The sequence below is a fragment of the Pygocentrus nattereri genome, chromosome 2 (genome assembly GCF_015220715.1).
Source record: "Pygocentrus nattereri isolate fPygNat1 chromosome 2, fPygNat1.pri, whole genome shotgun sequence".
Lineage (NCBI taxonomy): Eukaryota > Metazoa > Chordata > Actinopteri > Characiformes > Serrasalmidae > Pygocentrus > Pygocentrus nattereri.
In genome coordinates, this window is record NC_051212.1 from 1,467,517 (window position 1) to 1,488,196 (window position 20,680).

General features: G+C 41.3%; 2 protein-coding genes across 4 annotated transcripts in view; one reads left to right on the top strand and one right to left on the bottom strand.

The window, feature by feature from the left end:
* LOC108443623 (zinc finger protein 850-like) overlaps positions 1-9,936 on the bottom strand; it is a 29,362-nt gene extending 19,426 nt beyond the window's left edge. Inside the window, exons 1-2 of one of the 3 annotated variants that reach the window (XM_037532266.1) lie at positions 8,266-9,936; positions 7,542-7,555 (exon numbers count right to left, since the gene is read on the bottom strand). In XM_037532266.1, the coding sequence (XP_037388163.1) occupies positions 7,542-7,555; positions 8,266-9,688 (1,437 nt within the window). In that variant the 5' untranslated portion in view covers positions 9,689-9,936. Of the gene's footprint in view, positions 1-2,827; positions 2,951-7,541; positions 7,556-8,053 lie in introns of those variants that run through there. The other 2 variants (XM_037532256.1, XM_037532262.1) reach the window with 2 other exon arrangements.
* The window catches only part of LOC108443622 (zinc finger protein 850-like), a 225,995-nt gene that overhangs the window by 110,805 nt on the left and 94,510 nt on the right, over positions 1-20,680 (top strand). The window lies entirely within an intron of this gene.

Here is a 20,680-nt window from a genome sequence, read left to right on the forward strand (position 1 = left end):
TGGACATTTGCTTCAATTTTTGACAGAGGTAACATCATGAATTCTAGACGTTTTTTTTACTGCAAATGACAGATACAGGCATTTTTAGACTGAAGAACATAATGTATCTTCTCAATGTAGACTACTACTAAACACATGTGCAGCTGACTTCTGTGTGCAAGCCGACCTGGCAAGGACTACAATAATGAAATAGGTAAACTCCTAAAAAGACTACATCCCCTGTTACGACCATGATTATGTAGTTTAAATTTAAACTGCAATTACCCCCTGGGATCAATAAAGGAATCTGAATCTGAATCTGAAAAACAACCAGAGCTGTAGTGAACCTGCATGGAAAAGGACACAAGTGAAAAGAACCTTGTTAAGTAAAGCCACAACACAGTTCAGTAGAGCCAAAAAAAAAAAAGAGGAGCTAGAACCCCACAGTACCAGGAAAGATTTGTACGCTGTGATCTCACATTATTTGCTCCGTGTTCTCCAGTCTGATGAAGTATTAGAGGAGAGCAGACTTATTGCTGTGAAGTTGGCAATGTGAGGCTGCATCATGGTACTAAATGCAGGGACGCAACAACTGACACACAATTGTCAAAAAAAACCAATTGTGTTTTTTGATAAAAAAAAAAATATTTCTGTTAACATCTGCATGAAGAGAAATTACTTACAAATCCTGTACCTGACCAGGAAAGATTTGGACTCTCAAATAGGCGATAAAAGTGGTAATGCTAGTTGATTTCAAAACACTTAAAGAACTGGGGAGAAGAGGCCTTCCCACCCAAACTTAACCAGCAGCCCACCACCCAAAGTGAACCTGCAGCCAAGCCAACCACGGGAAAATTGAGCCTGCTGAGCCTGAACACTTCCCTCTAACTGAATCCTGGATTTCCTGACTGAGAGACCTCAGTTAGTCAAGATGGGAAATAACATCTCCAGCACCACCACACTGAGCACCGGTGCCCCTCAGGGCTGTGTACTCTGCCCACTACTGTTCACTCTACTGACTCCTACTGCAAAGTACAGCTCAAACCACATCATCAAGTTCACTGATGGCACGACTGTGGTGGGTCTGATCATCAAGAACAACGAGTCAGCATACAGAGAGGAGGTCCAGCGGCTAACGGACTGGTGCGGAGCCAACAACATGTCTCTGAATGTAGACGAAACTAAGGAGATGGTTGTTGTGGGAGACTGTGGAGAGCATCTTGAGCAGCTGCATCATCACCTGGGTTGGGAATTGCACCGCCTCAGACCGCAAGACCCTACAGCATATAGTCAGGACAGCTGAGAAGATCATCGGGGTCTCTCTCCCCTCCATCATGGACATCTACACCACACGTTGTATCCGGAAAGCCACTACCATTGTGGACGACCCCGTCCATGATGCTCTACCTGCACTATCTGGTCATTGCTGCTACACTGTGGTTTCACTGTGTTTACTCCGGTTTTTCCACTTCAGTAACTGCTGTGTTCCTGTCGGTCATCTGACTGTGTGACTCTCAGATCACAGCAGGTTAATATCTCTGCACCTTATTCCACGACCTCATGTCCAGAATGAGTGCTGTGTCAGTGCTGCACTGTCCTGTCTGTTTACTGTGTCTGTTTATCGTATTTATTGTTACTAGTTTAATTTCTTGTTTGCAAACGATGTCTGCATGTTCACACTTTGTACTTTTTGTTTCTTGTTGCACCGTTATGTTCCTGGAGGAACGTAATTTCACTCCACTGTGTATTTGTACAGAGATGGAATGACAAAAGCCTCTTGACTTGACTTGAACCAACCTAAACCAGTAGACCCCACCTGAAACCAAACCAGCAGTCCCCCAAACCAAAGTAAACCAGAAACAGTCACTTTATTCAGCAACAATGTGGTATTGAAACAAATAACTGTCTTTTCTGATGATGTTGAAACAACTGAGCATTTATTTTTTCATTGCATATATGTTGAAACATTGTGGTCTGATATCTTTCATCAGTTATTTTCCAAAGGTCCTTTTCTCAAAATATTATTTGACAAAGACATAATTAACAGTTTTATTATGGACAATTACAACAAGGATTTTCTGATAAACACTGTTATCATTCTGGGAAATTTTTTCAAGCCAAACTTCTGTGTTTTTCACAATGACTTTATTTTATATTGCAAAGCTCTTAAACTAATGAATAATAAGTATGCCCACCAACTCTGTTCCTCAGAAGACTATAATTTAGAACCTAAGCCCTAGCTCTGTTTTTTTTTCCTTTCTTCTGTATTCTTTTTATTTATTTTCTTATTTTGTTTTACTCATTCTATTTTCTTATCATTTGCTTGCAGTACTCTTTTAAATTGCTCCTTTTTGTATGTTCTGTATACAATAAAGTTGAAAAATCTACCTTCAGCAGATCGGCTCCCGTTTCTCTCTATTTCTGTTAGAGTGAGTTATAAACAGAGAAACAGAGAGAAAAAGAGATAAACGGCTCTTTACCTTCAGCAGATCGGCTCCCGTTTCTCTCTATTTCTGTTAGAGTGAGTTATAAACAGAGAAACAGAGAGAAAAAGAGATAAACGGCTCTTTACCTTCAGCAGATCGGCTCCCGTTTCTCTCTATTTCTGTTAGAGTGAGTTATAAACAGAGAAACAGAGAGAAAAAGAGATAAACGGCTCTTTACCTTCAGCAGATCGGCTCCCGTTTCTCTCTATTTCTGTTAGAGTGAGTTATAAACAGAGAAACAGAGAGAAAAAGAGATAAACGGCTCTTTACCTTCAGCAGATCGGCTCCTGTTTCTCTCTATTTCTGTTAGAGTGAGTTATAAACAGAGAAACAGAGAGAAAAAGAGATAAACGGCTCTTTACCTTCAGCAGATCGGCTCCCGTTTCTCCCTGAGACAGCAGAGCTCTTCTTCTTCTTTCTTTTCTTTATCTTCTTTTTCTTCTTCTTCCTCTTCTTTTTCTCCTCCACTTTTTATTTTGGAGATCCATCGTTTTAGCGCCCCCAGGTGACGTGGATCTCGGGACGTTACTTTTCTAATCCCACCTGTATTGCGACAAACCCCGCCTCCTGCGCTCCGATTGGTTAGAAGTTCATAAGAGCAGCTGTGCGTTTATTTACTGCAGCAGTTTTAAATTTACATAAATATGACATAAATAATGGAACAATGATGACGGAACATATTCAATAAACCAATTATATCATCAACTGCAGGACACTGGTCAGAACTTTGTCAGCAGACTATCAGACACTGCTGGAGGACAGTTTGTGTGATTCAGTTTTTAGGTGATGCTGTTTTTATGTCTGTAAACAGTGAAGGATCTGCATTTTAGTTTAAAATAAAATGATTAAAACTGGCATTTATCACAAAACTCCTCAAATGTCTGTGTCCACCTTTAATGTGGAGATCTGGGGCTGTGCCTCCTCACTGCCTCTGAACTTCTCTATGAACTATATTCATTAAAAACTCCCATTACAATGTTATGTAATTGAGTTGTAAACGATACTGTATTAAGTACAATTTTCTCATTTCCACATTCTATAAGTTTAATTAATTAAACAAAAAAGTCATTTTAACCTTTATTTCATATTTTATGCACATCTCTGTGATAAATGGAACATTATCTGTTTATTATATTATAAACAGGAATTTCATCATCTTGTTTTCTGCAGTGACCAGACAGGTCAGTATTCTTATTATGTTTTCTAAATTTACACAATTTACACTTTGATTTATTTACTCCGACCATTACCTAATTTCACATGTGCTATGTCTTAGCCACATTATATGTACATCCCCTCACTATTCTACAAAGTGTTCAATAAAACCTTTTAACACACTACAATTTATACAAAACATCCCAGAACTATCAACCCCAGTCTCCACTCCATCAGACCAAATGGAACTAGATTTACTAACCGATTATTTAGAAAATACCTTTTGATCAACTTTAGAAAATGTGGTGCCACTTAAAAAGGATAAGACAGAAAAAGTCCCGTGGTACAACGATAAAACCCGCACCTTAAAACAAACAGTTCGGAAACTAGAACAGATATAGCGACAAACTAAGCTGGAAGTATTCCACTTGTCCTGGAAGGACGGCCTTATAGAGGATAGAAATGCCCTCACTAAAGCTCGCTCAGCATATCTGGCCTCGCTGATCGAGAATAATAAATATAATCCTAGAGTTCTGTTTAGTGTGATTTCCAGAATCACAAAAAATCAGGCAGGTACTGAACCACAAATTCTGGCGACTCTCACCAGTGAAGTTTATATGGACTTCTTTAATAACAAATTATAAATCCAACTTGGCCGTCATCTGACGTGGCTGATATAAAACATAGCATAGTTGCAGAAAAAAGGCTGGAAACTTTTTACCCACTCCCACAGCTAGGACTAGAGAAGATTATCTCCTCTGCAATTTGTATAACCTGCACACCCGATGCAATTCCCTCAATATTACTCAAAGAAGTACTGCCAGTTATTATCAATCCTGTTGTCACGCATTTGGAACCTCCCATAGAGATGGACTTCATCTCCCAGAATCCTCTGCAGTCTCATGTGACTTGCTCATATCAGCAAATACAGTCTCCTGATTATTTATATGGCACACGTGTGTTGTTCATCACATGGTTTCAGTACTCAAGCCTGGGCTTTTAGGCAGTTTAGCGTGAAGTATTGTTTCTCAGAGACGTACTGAGTGGTTTTCATATTGTATTGTTGATTCCCGTTTACTTTGACCTTGGATTTTATGTTCTGACTTCTCAACTTTTGCCTTATCCTTTTTGTACCTTTGTTTGTGTTTTGGATCTGTGTTTTTGACCTTGGCCTGAACTTTGACTACTTTACTGTTCACTGAGTAATGGGGTGGATTCTACACCTACTCTGTAAATTTGTGCTTTGGATAACTTATGGTGTCTTCTTGAAAAAGAAAAAGATGAAAATTCCTAACAAAAGAAATAAGGTTTCATGTGCCTAAAGGTGCTTGGACCTCTAACAAAAGCAATAGGGTTCCCTACACCTAAAGGTGCTTGGACCCCTAATAAATATAGCCAGAAGCGGCAACGATTGGGTCCAAGAACCCGTAAGCCCAAGATATTCTCAAGTACTTTGAGCCAAATAGGCCTAATAAGGCCTAATGCAGTTTAGGTTTTTCCAGGCACAGAAGCTGCAAAGAAGTCTGAGTTCAACAACAAGCCTTCATTTGTCATGAGCAATTTGTTTACATTTCAATTTACGAAGGTTTGAAAAAATAGATGAACAATGGTAAATTTTTTGTCTTTGTTGTGTTTGCAAAGTATTTTATTTCTCCATGTTATAGGCTTTGATAAGCATGACATAATGACACCCAAGGCATACATAATTGGCCCTTTTAGCCAAAAGACCTCAGTGAAAGTGGGTCAGAACGGGGCCAAAGGTCTCCATGTTATTAAAATTGATCAGGGACCTCCATCAAAGATGTTCACCTAGTTTTATTCAGGTTGACCTTTTGTCCTTGGTGTAGTAATTTAAATAAAACATTCAAAATACCAGAGATGTCCAATTTATAACATAATATGTAATTACAAAGTTATTCAGATCAGTGAACTGTATCCAATGACATCTCTTATTTATCTGTAGGCTTTGGAGTATCATTGAAATAACATTTGTAAAGATTCTAGGTGTTTTTGGGTGTTAAAGTTACCCCTACAGGCCAATCAGCATCAACTTTTGCAAGCCATATCAGAGTTTCAATTTATAGATATCTTTATAAGTTTGAGATGATCAGACCAATGACTGATGACCTATAGCAATGTAAGCTAGCAATGCCAGGGCCACAATAAGTGCTGGAGGGAGACCACAATGAGCAAAAAAATTTTAATGTGCTGGATAATTATTTACCTAGAGAGGCTAGAGTCCGTCAACAATCTCGGGAAGGAGTTAAAGGGCCAAATGCATTGCATTGCACAATAGTGCCCCCTTTAGGCTGATTGGGCTCATGCCTAGCACCTGACTAGTGGGCGGAACTACTACCTATTGACCAATGTCTCTAGGACTTAGTTTCATCTGGGTAGTTCATTTTATTCAAGAAGAATAAGAATAAAAACTCTAACAACAGGGTCCTACACATTGCATGCATGGATAACAATAATAGGAAAAATCCTAGCAAAAGCAATAAGGTTCCATGCTTCCTGTTTGATCACTCAAAGCAATTGTCTTATTCTATTTCTGCTACAAGACACATAAAATAACTCAAACTTTAATTAAAAGTAATAAAAAGACAAAAAATATATAGAATATACATAGTAGTGGCCAACTCTAATAAACACCACAGCATATCACAGAGTCACAATTAAATCAAATTAATATCCATTTAAAGTCACAACTGGGAAGAAGCTCTAGATAAGAACCCAGAAAGGCTACATTTACATGAGGTTATACAGTCCCCAAAAGTGGAGTTACATATCACTGGTTAAGAGAACAAAGAAGATACAAAACATTGGTTACACGTAACTGTCATAAAAAAATTGTTAATATATATGCATAATAAATCTGTTGAGGAAACAAAAATAAAACCTAGGCCTGATGTGTAAGGAGAATCTGATTTGTTACAACCCATCACATTTCTTGCACACACAGGAAAGAACAAAGAAATTTCACTGAACTCATGAGTAACATATATGGTGCCACAGCATCTCAGAACAAATCACCATGTCAACCCTGGATAAAATAAGCAGGCAACAACTTTTTATTTACATTCAAGGTTGTTCTTGGTTTGATGACTGAGAGGCCTAATCAATAGTGTCAGCCTTTGGAAGATTCTTTTTAACTCTGGATCTGGATTTTTGTGGTCTTATTCTGGGTTTAATTTAATGCAGCAATATGGTTAAACAAAACATAAATGACACTGAGATGTGTAGAGAAAATAAACGGTGCTGGAACTTGAAAGTGCAAGTTCATTAAAAATATTCTTGATTCTGCACGATGCAACAATTTATGATATTAAGTTGAAAAAATCATGCCTATTAAAATGTATGAAAAAAGCAACTGTAGGACTAAAGCTCAGAAATTACAGATACTGTGAAAATGTTATGCATCAATACACAGTCAGACAATAAGACCTTGATAATCTCTTCTACAACTGAAGCCTGACCAAAATGCTCTCCCTCAACATTAAAACAAAATACTGAACAGTTTTCTTTTATTCAGTGAGAACAGCAAAACTCAACTCATCACTGTGCCATTCAACGGAAGGTCTCAATCATGGCCCTTCTCACTCAACACAGAGCTGATTGAGGAAATGAATAACAGCTCTTCACAGGTCGTTTCAGACAAAGTCAATCACTGACCTGTGATCCAAGGAGCTCTGGTATCAAGTACAATTATGAATGTGCTTGTGTTCGAACTTGGTGTTCATTATGGACAAACCATGACTAACACATAAGTGCAATAACAATTTACCATTCAAGTTTAGAGCAAGCAGGCCGTTTTTCCAGGTCACCCCCTCCAGGTTTCCCAGTCATTGCAACCATTAGTAGTGAAGTCTCTCATCTAGACTATGGAGTCTGTAGGTGGGGCCTTTTCCAGAACCTACCCACTCGCGCCAAGAAGACTGAATACTCTGAACTGTTGTTTGGTGCTTAGGCACACACAGTCAGAGTTTTCCTCCTTGCAATGTTAATTTTTATTGAGGTGACCATCTCGTCCATCAGGACAAGTTCCAACTACACATCAGCCAGCTGGGGACTTGTGAGTATACACCCACCCAGTGCCTCTCGCTCTGTGCAACTCCTATGAAGAAGAGACCACCCTCTAGTCAAGGAGTTTGGTTTCAAAGCAGAAATTGTGGGTGGAGATGAGGCCAGCAATATCTTCTTGTTACCTTTCAAGCTTCTGCACAATCTCTGGCTCCTTTCCCCCAGTGAGGTTAGTCTCCACATGCCCAGAGACTGTTTCCGGTGCAGGGGTCCATGTTGCCAAGGTCCTCCCTGCCATCTACCACCACTGGTCCCACTTGCTGGATCTTGTGGGTGATGGGTCCACTTGCCTGGCAAGGTGATGTGGGTTCCCCTGCAACCAGGTGCTTGCCAATATGCAGTTTCATTCAGATGTGAATCCGCTGGTGAATCTTGAGGGCACCACTTTGTCTAAAAGTCTTCCCACATTCAAAGCAGTAATACGGTTTCTCTCCTGTGTGAATGCGCTGGTGTCTTTGAAGATTACCCTGTACAGCAAAACTCTTCCCACATTTTGAGCAGTGATATGGTTTCTCTCCTGTGTGAATGCGTTGATGTATTTGGAGATGATTCTGTGTAGTAAAACTCTTTCCACACTTTGAGCAGTAATAAGGTTTCTCTCCTGTGTGAATGCGCTGATGTATTCTGAGGCTACTACTTTGTCTAAAATTCTGTCCACAGTCTGAGCAGTGATACGGTTTCTCTCCTGTGTGAATGCGCTGGTGTATTTGGAGATTACCCTGTTGAGTAAAACTCTTTCCACAGTCTGAACAGTAATATGGTTTTTCTCCTGTGTGAATGCGCTGGTGTTTTCTGAGGTCCCGACTTTCACTAAAATTCTGTCCACAGTCTGAGCAGTGATACGGTTTCTCTCCTGTGTGAATGCGCTGGTGTATTTGGAGACTATTCTGTTGAGTAAAACTCTTTCCACACTCTGAGCAGTAATATGGTTTTTCTCCTGTGTGAATGCGCTGGTGTTTTCTGAGGTCACTACTTTCTCTAAAATTCTGTCCACACTCTGAGCAGTAATAAGTTTTCTCTACTGTGTGAATGCGCTGGTGTCTTCGAAGATTACTCTGTGTAGTAAAACTCTTTCCACACTCTGAGCAGTGACACGGTTTTTCTCCTGTGTGAATGCGCTGGTGTTTCCTGAGGTCACTACTTTCTCTAAAATTCTGTCCACAGTCTGAGCAGTAATATGGCTTTTCTCCTGTGTGAGTGCGCTGGTGTGATTGGAAACTATTCTGTTGAGTAAAACTCTTCCCACACTCGGAACAGTGATACGGTTTCTCTCCTGTGTGAATGCGCTGGTGTGCATGGAGATTACTCTGTCGACTAAATCTCTTCCCACACTCTGAACATTGATACGGTTTCTCTCCTGTGTGAATGCGCTGGTGTTTCTTGAGGGTACCACCTTCCATGAAACTCTTCCCACACTCTGAACAGTGATATGGTTTCTCTCCAGTGTGAATGCGCTGGTGTCTTTGAAGATTACTCTGTGTAGTAAATCTCTTCCCACACTCTGAGCAGTGACACAGTTTCTCTCCTGTGTGAATGCGCTGGTGATTTCGGAGGTCACTACTTTCTCTAAAATTCTGTCCACAGTCTGAGCAGTGATACGGTTTTTCTCCTGTGTGAATGCGCTGGTGTGATAGGAGATGACTCTGTCGACTAAATTTCTTCCCACACTCTGAACAGTGATACGGTTTCTCTCCAGTGTGAATGCGCTGGTGTCTTTGAAGATTACTCTGTGTAGTAAATCTCTTCCCACACTCTGAACAATGACATGGTTTCTCTCCTGTGTGAATGCGCTGGTGTTTCTTGAGGGTACCACCTTCCATGAAACTCTTCCCACAATCAGAGCAGTAATATGGTTTTTCTCCTGTGTGAATGCGCTGGTGTTTCTTGAGGGTACCACCTGCCATGAAACTCTTCCCACAATCAGAGCAGTAATATGGTTTTTCTCTTGTGTGAATGTGCTGGTGTTTCTTGAGGGTACCAGCTTCCATGAAACTCTCCCACACTCTGAGCAGGGACACAATTCTTCTCCTGTGTGAATGCGCTGGTGTTTTCAGAGGTCACTACTTTCTCTAAAATTCTGTCCACACTCAGAGCAGTGATACGGTTTCTCTCCAGTGTGAATGCACTGGTGTGTTTTGAGACGATCCTGTGTTGTAAAACTTTTTCTACACTCTGAGCAGTAGTGAGCTCTTTTTTTCCCTGTAGTCTTCTGTCTTGGTCCGCAAGGTGAGTTCATGTGAAGACCATCAGAAGAAGGTTTTCTGAGTACTGGAGCTTCTGGACGCCATATTCTCACATTCAGCCTTAATTTATTTAGCAGCTTCTTGATGCATTTGTGGATGTTACTTAGATATGTGCAGGAAGGCACTTGCAAAGCACTTCATCAGGTCATCTGGAGCAGGAGATCATTCTGGAGGAGAACAAAAAAACAGGTTAATCAGAAATTATAGTAGATCAGAAAAAATTGGACGTTTGCCTCAAAACTTTTCACAGAGGTAACAGCATAGGTTCTAGACTTTTTATTTTACTGCAAATGACAGATACAGGCATTTTTAAACTGAAGAACATAATGTATCTTCTCACTGTAGACTACTACTCCACACATGTGCTGCTGACTTCTGTGTGCAAGCCGACCTGGCAATGGCTACAATAATAAAATAGGTAAACTCCTAAAAAGACTACATCCCCTGTTACGACCATGATTATGTAGTTTAAATTTAAACTGCAATTACCCCCTGGGATCAATAAAGGAATCTGAATCTGAATCTGAAAAACAACCAGAGCTGTAGTGAACCTGCATGGAAAAGGACACAAGTGAAAAGAACCTTGTTAAGTAAAGCCACAACACAGTTCAGTAGAGCCAAAAAAAAAAGAGGAGCTAGAACCCCACAGTACCAGGAAAGATTTGTACGCTGTGATCTCACATTATTTGCTCCGTGTTCTCCAGTCTGATGAAGTATTAGAGGAGAGCAGACTTATTGCTGTGAAGTTGGCAATGTGAGGCTGCATCATGGTACTAAATGCAGGGACGCAACAACTGACACACAATTGTCAAAAAACAAATTGTGTTTTTTGATAAAAAAAACTTACAAATCCTGTACCTGACCAGGAAAGATTTGGACTCTCAAATAGGCGATAAAAGTGGTAATGCTAGTTGATTTCAAAACACTTAAAGAACTGGGGAGAAGAGGCCTTCCCACCCAAACTTAACCAGCAGCCCACCACCCAAAGTGAACCTGCAGCCAAGCCAACCACGGGAAAATTGAGCCTGCTGGGCCTGAACAGTTTCCTCTGTAACTGAATCCTGGATTTCCTGACTGAGAGACCTCAGTTAGTCAGGATGGGAAATAATATCTCCAGCACCACCACACTGAGCACTGGTGCCCCTCAGGGCTGTGTGCTCAGTCCACTACTGTTCACTCTACTGACTCCTGACTGTACTGCAAAGTACAGCTCAAACCACATCATCAAGTTCACTGATGACACGACTGTGGTGGGTCTGATCAGCAAGAACAACGAGTCAGCATACAGAGAGGAGGTCCAGCGGCTAACGGACTGGAGCAGAACCAACAACCTGTCTCTGAATGTAGACGAAACAAAGGAGATTGTTGTTGACTTCCGAAGAGTGCAAGGTGACCACCTCCCACTGAACATCACTGGCTCTGTTGTGGAAATCGTCAGATTTCCTTGTTGTCCACATCACAGATAACCTCACCTGGTCCCTCAATACCAACTCCATAGCCAAGAGAGCCCAGCAGCTCCTCTACGGCGGAGACTGAAGAAGGCTCATCTCCCCACTCCCATCCTCACCGTGTTCTACAGGGGGACTGTGGAGCGCATCCTGAGCTGCTGCATCATCACCTGGTTTGGGAACTGCACCGCCTCAGACCGCAAGACCCTACAGCGTATAGTGAGGACAGCTGAGAAGATCATCGGGGTCTCTCTCCCCTCCATCGTGGACATCTACACCAGACGTTGTATCCGGAAAGCCATTAGCACTGTGGATGACCCCGTCCATCCCTCACACGGACTTTACTCACTGCTGCCGTCTGGCAGAAGGTACCGGAGCATCCGTGCCACCACTACCAGACTCTGCAACAGCTTTATTCCTCAAGCAATCAGGTTCTTAAACTCACAAGGACTGACCCCCCCCCCTCACACACACTCTCCACACACAACTCTTTTGATGCTCTACCTGCACTATCTGGTCATTGCTGCTACACTGTGTTTTCACTGTTCACTCTGGTTTTTCTACCTCAGTAACTGCTGTGTTTCTGTCTGTCGTCTGACTGCGTGACTCTCAGATCACAGCAGGTTAATATCTCTGCACCTTATTCCACGACCTCATGTCCAGAATGAGTGCTATGTCGGTGCTGCACTGGCCTGTCTGTTTACTGTATCTAATGTCTATCGTATTTATTGTTTCTAGTTTAATTTTTTGTTTGCACACGATGTCTCACGTTCACACTTTGTACTCTTTGTTCCTTGTTGCTCCGTGACATTCCTGGAGGAACATAATTTCACTCCACTGTGTATTTGTACAGAGATGGAATGACAATAAAAGCCTCTTGACTTGACTTGAACCAAACTAAACCAGTAGACCCCACCTGAAACCAAACCATCAGCCCCCCCCAAACTGAAAAAAAATTCACTGCAATAAAAAAAGACTGAAGTAAAATGAGTCTAACATAAAAGTACTATCAGTAAAATAAACTCGAATATAAGCACAAACTTAAAAACTCAAAAATTACTTCATTACTGAGTAACTGACCGAAAATCTCTCAGATAGAAACTGAAGTTTGTTTCTTTCTGTTTCAGTAAAAATGAGTTAGAAAAACAGTGTAAATGTAACCAAGTATTAAATGTCCTGAGTAAAATTATTTCAGGGCCTGGCAGCAGTTTAGTACCTCTAATAAAACTGAAATTTTACTGGACCACAACGGATCTCGGATTCTGCTGCTTTTGATGGATTTCAGATAATTTTACAGTAATAACAATTGGAATGGCATGAGAGTAAAGGCATTAAAAAACAAGAAATTAAGGTATAATTTCTTTTTAATGAATTCCCCTTTCAGGAAAGTGAAAGAAGTGTGAATTATGATCAGGGAGATATATGGAACAGTGTTCTTTGACCTTGACAGCACCCTGTCTGCAGACTATTCATACCTCATCTCGGTCAATTCTCACATCTAATGCACCTACGACCCCACCCACAACCACCACCACCCTCTCCCATCACAATAACACCAAGACCTTTAGCTTATTTTCAAAACAGCTGCTTTTAGGTTATTACTTCAGTCAAAAAAAGTCTACACTTTAAAATTTCCATGAGAAAAAAAACATATTTTAAGGCTTAAATAAAGAAAATGCAAAAAATAAGAAAAAGTAAATAAATATTATCTGAAGACCAAAAAAACAGTGAAAAATGTGTGCTGAAGTGATCCAGGTCAGTTTAAGGAGAGATATGCCTGCCTGTCTCCCTCTTACACCACCTGTCTAGCAGGAGAATCAGTAAACAGAATTAAATCTAAAAGCAATCTGGATCGGACTGCAGTCGTCCTGTCCTGCAGCGTCCCGTCTTTATAACCAATCTAAAACTGCAAAATTTCAGTTTCACCAGTAAGTGTTGTTATACAGGAAAATGCTGTACAATCATAACTTCACATGTCTCACCATTCTGGAATAATCGTTGTATCACAGTAAAGAACAAGTTGTTGTTTAATAAGGACTGGATGGAAAAGGGCATTTGGTCGGTGTTACATTTAGTTGATAGTAATCGCTGCCTGTTGTCAGATGATGCTCTATGTCATCGATATAATTTGAAAACAAAACAAAAAACATTTAAGTTTAATTTTAACACCATTTCTAAATGTATTCTGTGTTTGATTGCAGGTGCTCTGGCTCATTCACCCATCGTACCCTGTTTACCACAATTATTGATTGGAGACTCTTCTTGGACTCCAAACTTTCCAATAAGATTATCCGGAACACACTTGACAATATTCTGTATCCCACTCTTCCATTTATAAATTCCATTCGTCAAATTTACCCACCACAATCAATTAATAAGTTTCGTACCAGATACCTCAAATTTCCAATCATTCCAAAAGCCAAAGAAGTTCACTTTAAAACTTTAAATGGAATCTATCCTTCCATTCACTTTATTCAGCAATGATGTGGTATTGAAAAAAATAACTGTCTTTTCTGATGATGTTGAAACAACTGAGCATTTATTTTTTCATTGCATAGATGTTGAAACGTTGTGGTCTGATATCTTTCACCAGTTATTTTCCAAAGTTCCTTTTCTCAAAATATTCTTTGACAAAGACATAATTTACTGTTTTATTATGGACAATTACAACAAAGATTTTCTGATAAACAGCTATCATTCTGGGAAATTTTTTCATCAAGCCAACTACTTGGAAGTTGAGCCAAACTTCTGTGTTTTTCACAATGACTTTATTTTATATTGCAAAGCTCTTAAACTGATGAATAATAAGTACGCCCACCAACTGTTCCTCAGTTGAAGACTATAATTTAGAATCTAAGCCCGAGCTCTCTGTTTTTCTTTTTTCCTTTCTTCTGTATTCTATTTATTTATTTTCTTCTTTTGTTTTACTCATTCTATTTTCTCATCATTTGCTTGCAGTACTCTTTTAAATTGCTCCTTTTTGTATGTTCTGTGTACAATAAAGTTGAAAAATCTACCTTCAGCAGATCGGCTCACGTTTCTCTCTGTTTCTGTTAGAGTGAGTTATAAACAGAGAAACAGAGAGAAAAAGAGATAAACGGCTCTTTAGCTTCAGCAGATCGGCTCCCGTTTCTCTCTATTTCTGTTAGAGTGAGTTAGAAACAGAGAGAAAAAGAGATAAACGGCTCTTTACCTTCAGCAGATCGGCTCCTGTTTCTCTCTATTTCTGTTAGAGTGAGTTATAAACAGAGAAACAGAGAGAAAAAGAGATAAACGGCTCTTTACCTTCAGCAGATCGGCTCCTGATTCTCTCTAAACCTCTTCTTCTCCACTTTATTGTCTTTGGAAAACCACCGTTATAGAACTAGCGCCCCCGACGACGTCATCACTGTGATCAGGGGGCGTAATTTTTCTATTCCCACCCGTATTCCGACAGATCCCGCCTCCTGCGCTCCGATTGGCTAGAAGTTCATAAGCGCTCATTTTACAGAAATATGACATAAGATAATGGAATAAGGACGACGAAACACATTCAGAAATTGATCACTGGGTTGTGTGACGGGTGCAATACATCATTTTGTAAAATATTAATACACAAAAAAAGCTTCATTTAACATTCCAAATAATACATTTCATTTTGTCCATGATGCAAAATACTTCTATATTAGATTAGATTAGGTTCAAGAATAGATTCAACTGTATTGTCATTGTGCAGAGTTACAGGGACAAAGCCAATGAAATGCAGTTCGCTTCTAACCACAAGTGCAAAATACTGTATCGTTTACATATAAAGTGCAGAAAGACGGTATATAGTGGTAAACAAATATAGATATGCATGTATAAATATAATACACAGATGAGTGGAGGGCAGAAAGCAGAAACAAAACCAAAAGTCTTGCATTTGTATTTTTGTTACACTGTACATATTTTCATTTTACAGCACACTATTTTGCTTTATTGTCCATGTCATTTCAATGTTTACCACAATAAAAAATGAAATCATTTTCTGTGAAGAACATAAATAAGACACATTCTCAATTATTCACACTGTTCATCCATACACATTTTATTACACATGTGGTGTTGGGGTGAGCCTGCAGAGAATAAAAGTTTGGAGGTGCTGTTCACCTGCTACATGTGTGTGTGTGTGTGTGTGTGTGTGTGTGTGTGTGTGTGTGTGTGTGTGTGTGGCTGCTGACTGGCTACAGATGCTAAAGGAGAAACGTACGCTGGCCACTTGTGATATTTTAAGCATTTGGTAATTTTACATTAATTGGTATAAATTATTAAAAAACAGTGGTGGCTCCACTAGACCCCTGAGTAATGTAAACACGAACACCACACAAGTACTGATTTCTAAAATGAAATTTTTACATTAAAAGGGTAATTACATTGATGCACTTTTCCAACAACACAACTGGTGTGTTCTTTTTTTTCCTTTTTCTCCTCCAGAATAATCTCCTTTTGCAAATCTCCTGTGCCTGATGACAATTTTCCTGCAAATTCCTAATTAAAAATTAAGCAAAGTGAAAGTGCTGGAACAAGGGAAGATTGATTGTGAGAATATGGGGTCCATAAGCTCGGATACTCAGAAAACACCTGCTGCTCTTCACATGAACACAAAAAATGTTACAGGCAAGAAAAGAACTCGCCACTGTTCAGAGGGTGGAAAGAGTTTTACTACACAGAGTCATCTCCAAAGGCAACAGCATATTCACACAGGATTGAAGCAGTATCACTACTCAGAGTATGGTTAGCGTGTTAGAGAAAGTGGTTTCCTCAAGATACACCGGCACATTCACAACTGAGAGAAACATATCCAGATAATTGAATTTGGATGTTTCAATCACTTCCATGGCTACAGGTGTATGAAACCAAGCACCTAGGCCTGCAGACTGTTTCTACAGACATTAGTGAAAGAATGGGTCGTTCTCAGGAGCTCAGTGAATTCCAGCATGGTACCGTGATCGGACGCCACCTGTGCAACAAGTCCAGTTATGAAACAGTTGTGGGACGGCCCCTTCCTGTTCCAACATGACTGCAGACCAGTGCACAAAGCAGGTCCATAAAGACATGGATGAGCGAGTTTGGTGTGGAAGAACTTGACTGGCCTGCACAGAGTCCTAACCTCAACCCCATAGAACACCTTTGGGATGAATTAGTGTGGAGACTTTGAGCCAAGCCTTCTCATCCAACATCAGTGTCTGACCTCACAAATGCGCTTCTGGGAGAACGATCAGAAATTCCCATAAACACTCCTAACCCTTGTGGAAAGCCTTCGTAGAAGCTGTTGAAGCTGTTATAGCTGCAAATGGTGGGCAACATCATATTAAACCCTATGGATTGAGAATGGGATATTATTCAAGTTCATATGCGTGTGAAAGCAGACGAGCGAATACTTTTGGAAATATAGTGTGTATTTGAGCTCCATGTTAAGTCACTCACTAAAACTTCATTTTATCATCTGCACATCAATGCTGATGCAAAAATGCTGGTCAACACCTTCATTCTCTTCCACTGTGTTTAGTGCAACTCCTTGTTTAATGATATCTCTATTAAATGGCTTACCCAGCTCTGGTTAATTCAAAACTCAGCAGCCAGAGTCCTCAATTTCACCAGATGCGCTGCACACATCATCTGCATCCTCCATCAGCTTTATTGGTTACCAGTGTCTCTCTGTATCAAGTACAAACAACTCTTATAAACTTTCAAAGCTCCTCATGATTTCGCCCTTACATACCTCCATAATCTTTACTATTCCTTTCAATTCCTCAGATCAGAGCAGATTTTGGGGTGCGGCAGACTATCCCAGCGGTCATTGAGCGGAAGGCAGGATACATCCTGGACAGGGCACAGACAGACAAACACAGACACTCACACCTAGGGGCAATGTAGCATGTCCAGCTGACCTAACTGCATGTCTTTGGACTGTGGGGGGTAAACCAGAGAACCTGGAAAAAACCCATGCAGACTCCACACAGAGAGGACCCTGGTCGCCTGGCCAGGGAATCGAACCCAGGCCCTCCTTGCTGTGAGGTGCCTGCTTACTACTTGGAGAACACATGTAAGTGTAAAGCATCAACATTTCTCACCAAACATTACACATCTAAAATGAAATATTTGCTAACATTTATTTATCAGTGCTTGTGTTTTTTGCTGACTTAGACTATGAAAACTGTAATTCTGGAAAAAAAATGCTTGATAAGTCCCAGGCAATAGGTCATGTTAACAAAGGCGACCAGTAAACAGAGACCTTCGCTTTATGGCACAGCTCCCCCTTCACCACTACAGTCCAGTACAGTGACTGCATTACTGCTGCTGCCTGTCCCAGCCTGCAGCCGATCTCACGATCCCTCTTCCCATCACTTGTAAACAAGACCCCAAGATACTTAAACTCCTCCATCTGGGGCAAGTCCTTTCCCCTTAGCTGGAGTGGACATGCCATGCTTTTCCAGGCTAAGACCATGGACTGACTTGGAGGAGCTGATCTGCATACCAACCGCTTCACACTCCAGGTAAGAGGAAAGGACATCCATGTGAACCAGCCAAAAGAACATCATCTGCAAATAGCAGAGACGCCACTCTCCTGCCTCCGCACATAATGCCCTCCTGACCCCAGCTATGCCTTGAATATTTGTTGAATGCTGTCCATGAAAATCACAAGCAGAAATGGAGAGTCCAACGCTAACACTGAAAGGGTCTGACTTAATGCCAAATATACAAACACAGCTCTCACTCCAGGAGTACAGTGATTGAACGGCTCAGAGTAGTAGTAGCCGCAGCATCCCGTATTCCTGGAGGACCTCATAAACTTTCTCCAAACCCACAATACACATGTAGACTGGGTTGCCAAACTCCCATGCCCCTTCAATAATCTGTGAAAGGGTAAAAAGCTGGTCCATTATTCCACGTCCGGGACAGAATCTGCATTATTTCTCCTCAATCTAAGGTTCAACTATCGGTCAAAGTCGCCCTTCCTGCACCTTGGCATAGACGTTCCCAGGGAGGCTGAGCAGTGTGATACCCCGATAGTTGGTGCACATGCTTCATTCCCCTTTTTTAAAAATAGAGACCACCACCCTGGTCTGCCAGTCCAAAGGTACTGTTCCCGAGGTCCTTGCAATATTGCCCCAATGACAGCCCCATAATATCCAGAGCCTTAAGCATCTCCAGATGAATCTCATCCACCCCTGGTGCCTTTACATTTACATTTAGAGCATTTAGCAGACGCTCTTATCCAGAGCGAACGATTTAGCAGACGATCTTATCCAGAACTCTGTGCCATTCAATGCAATACAATAACAATAAAATACACTACAATAAACTACAATACACAATGCAGTACAATAAAATATATGTAAGTGCAGCTTATAATTCAGTGCTCATTTAAGTGCTGTGTAAGAGATGAGTCTTCAGTCTGTGTTTGAAGACAGCAAGAGACTCTGCTGTTCAGACAGCCAGTGGGAGTTCATTCCACCATCTGGGCTCCAGTACAGAGAACATTCTCGATGCTTGTCTTCCATGCGCCTTGAAGGATGGCGGGTCAAGCCGAGCTGTACTCGAAGCTCGAAGGGCTTGTGGTACAGTTCAAGATTTCCCCATTGCCATCAAGTAGGTAGGGGCTGGTCCATTTTTGGCTTTGTAGGCAAGCATTAGGGTTTTAAATCTGATGCGTGCAGCTACAGGAAGCCAGTGAAGGGAGCGCAGCAGTGGGGTGACATGGCTGAACTTGGGCAGATTGAAGACGAGTCGTGCTGCCGCATTCTGGATGAGTTGCAGAGGCTTGATGGTCTGCATGGGAAGACCAGCCAAGAGTGAGTTGCAGTAGTCAAGCCTTGAGATGACCAGAGACTGCACTAGCACCTGGCCGGCCTCTTGGGTGAGCAAGGGTCGGATCCTTCGAATGCTTGTCAGCTACCTCAGTGACCTCCACCAGGAAAATGGAGCTTGACACGCCAGAAGCCTCTGGTCCTGACTCCCATGAGGGAGGCATGGCTCTGAGATTAAGGAGTTCTTCAAAATGTTCCTTCGACAGACTGACAAAATCCTCATTTGAAGTCAGACTTTCTCCACCCCTGCCAAATACAGCTAGGGCGCAGCCACCTCGCTCGCTCCTGAGTTTTCAGACAGTTGTCCAGAACCTACTTGAAGCTGACCGAAAGTCTTTTTCCATGGCATCACCAAACTCCTCCCACGCCCTGGATTTTGCTTCTGCCATCTTTTTTGCCTGTCAGTACCTATCTGCTGAGTCTACTACAGCAAAGGTGGTGAGAGAAACTGGCAAGAATGTGTTGGGTGTTTTGTCTGGTCAGAGGAAAGAAGACAAGGAAAGTTGGTGGTGGAAGACTCCAGGAGAGTATTCAGAAGAAGAAGGCAGCTAAGAAAAAGTGGGATAACCAGAGAGATGAAGGAAGTAGGCAGGAGTACTGTGAGGCTAGTCGCATAGCGAAAAGAATGGTGGCAAATGCAAAGGCTCAGGCCTATGATGAGCTGTATGAGAGGCTGGACAGTAAAGAAGGAGTAAAGGACTTGTATCATTTGGCTAAACAGAGAGATAGAGCTGGAAAGGATGTACAGCAGGTTAGGCTGATAAAGGATAGAGAGGGAAATGTCCTAGTGAGTGAACAGAGAGTGATGAGTAGATGGAAGGAGTACTTTGAAGAACTAATGAATGAGGAAAACAAGAGAGAGAGAGGAGGACAACAGGGGGAGAGATAGTGGATCAGGAAGTGCAGAGAATTAGTAAAGTGGAAGCGAGGGCAGCTTTAAAAAGGATGAAGAATGGAAGAGCAGTTGGTCCAGATGACATACCTGTGGAGGTATGGAGATGTTTAGAAGAGAAGGCAGTGGACTTTTTAACCAGGTTGTTTAACAAAATCCTGGAGAGTGGGAGGATACCTGATGAGTGGAGAAGCAGTGTACTGGTACCCATTTATAAGAACAAGGGTGATGTGCAGAGCTGCAGTAACTACAGAGGTATAAAGTTGATGAGCCACACCATGAAGGTATGGGAAAGAGTTGTTGAAGCAAGGCTAAGGCGAGAGGTTCAGATCAGTGAGAAGCAGTTTGGTTTCATGCCCAGAAAGAGTACAACAGATGCAATTTTTGCATTAAGAGTATTGGTAGAGAAGTACAGAGAAGGTCAGAAGGAGCTGCATTGTGTCTTTGTGGATGTAGAGAAGGCATATGATAGGGTGCCAAGAGAGAAACTGTGGTACTGTATGAGGAAGTCAGGTGTAGCTGAAAAGTATGTTAGGGAGGTGCAGGACATGTATGAGGATAGTGAGAC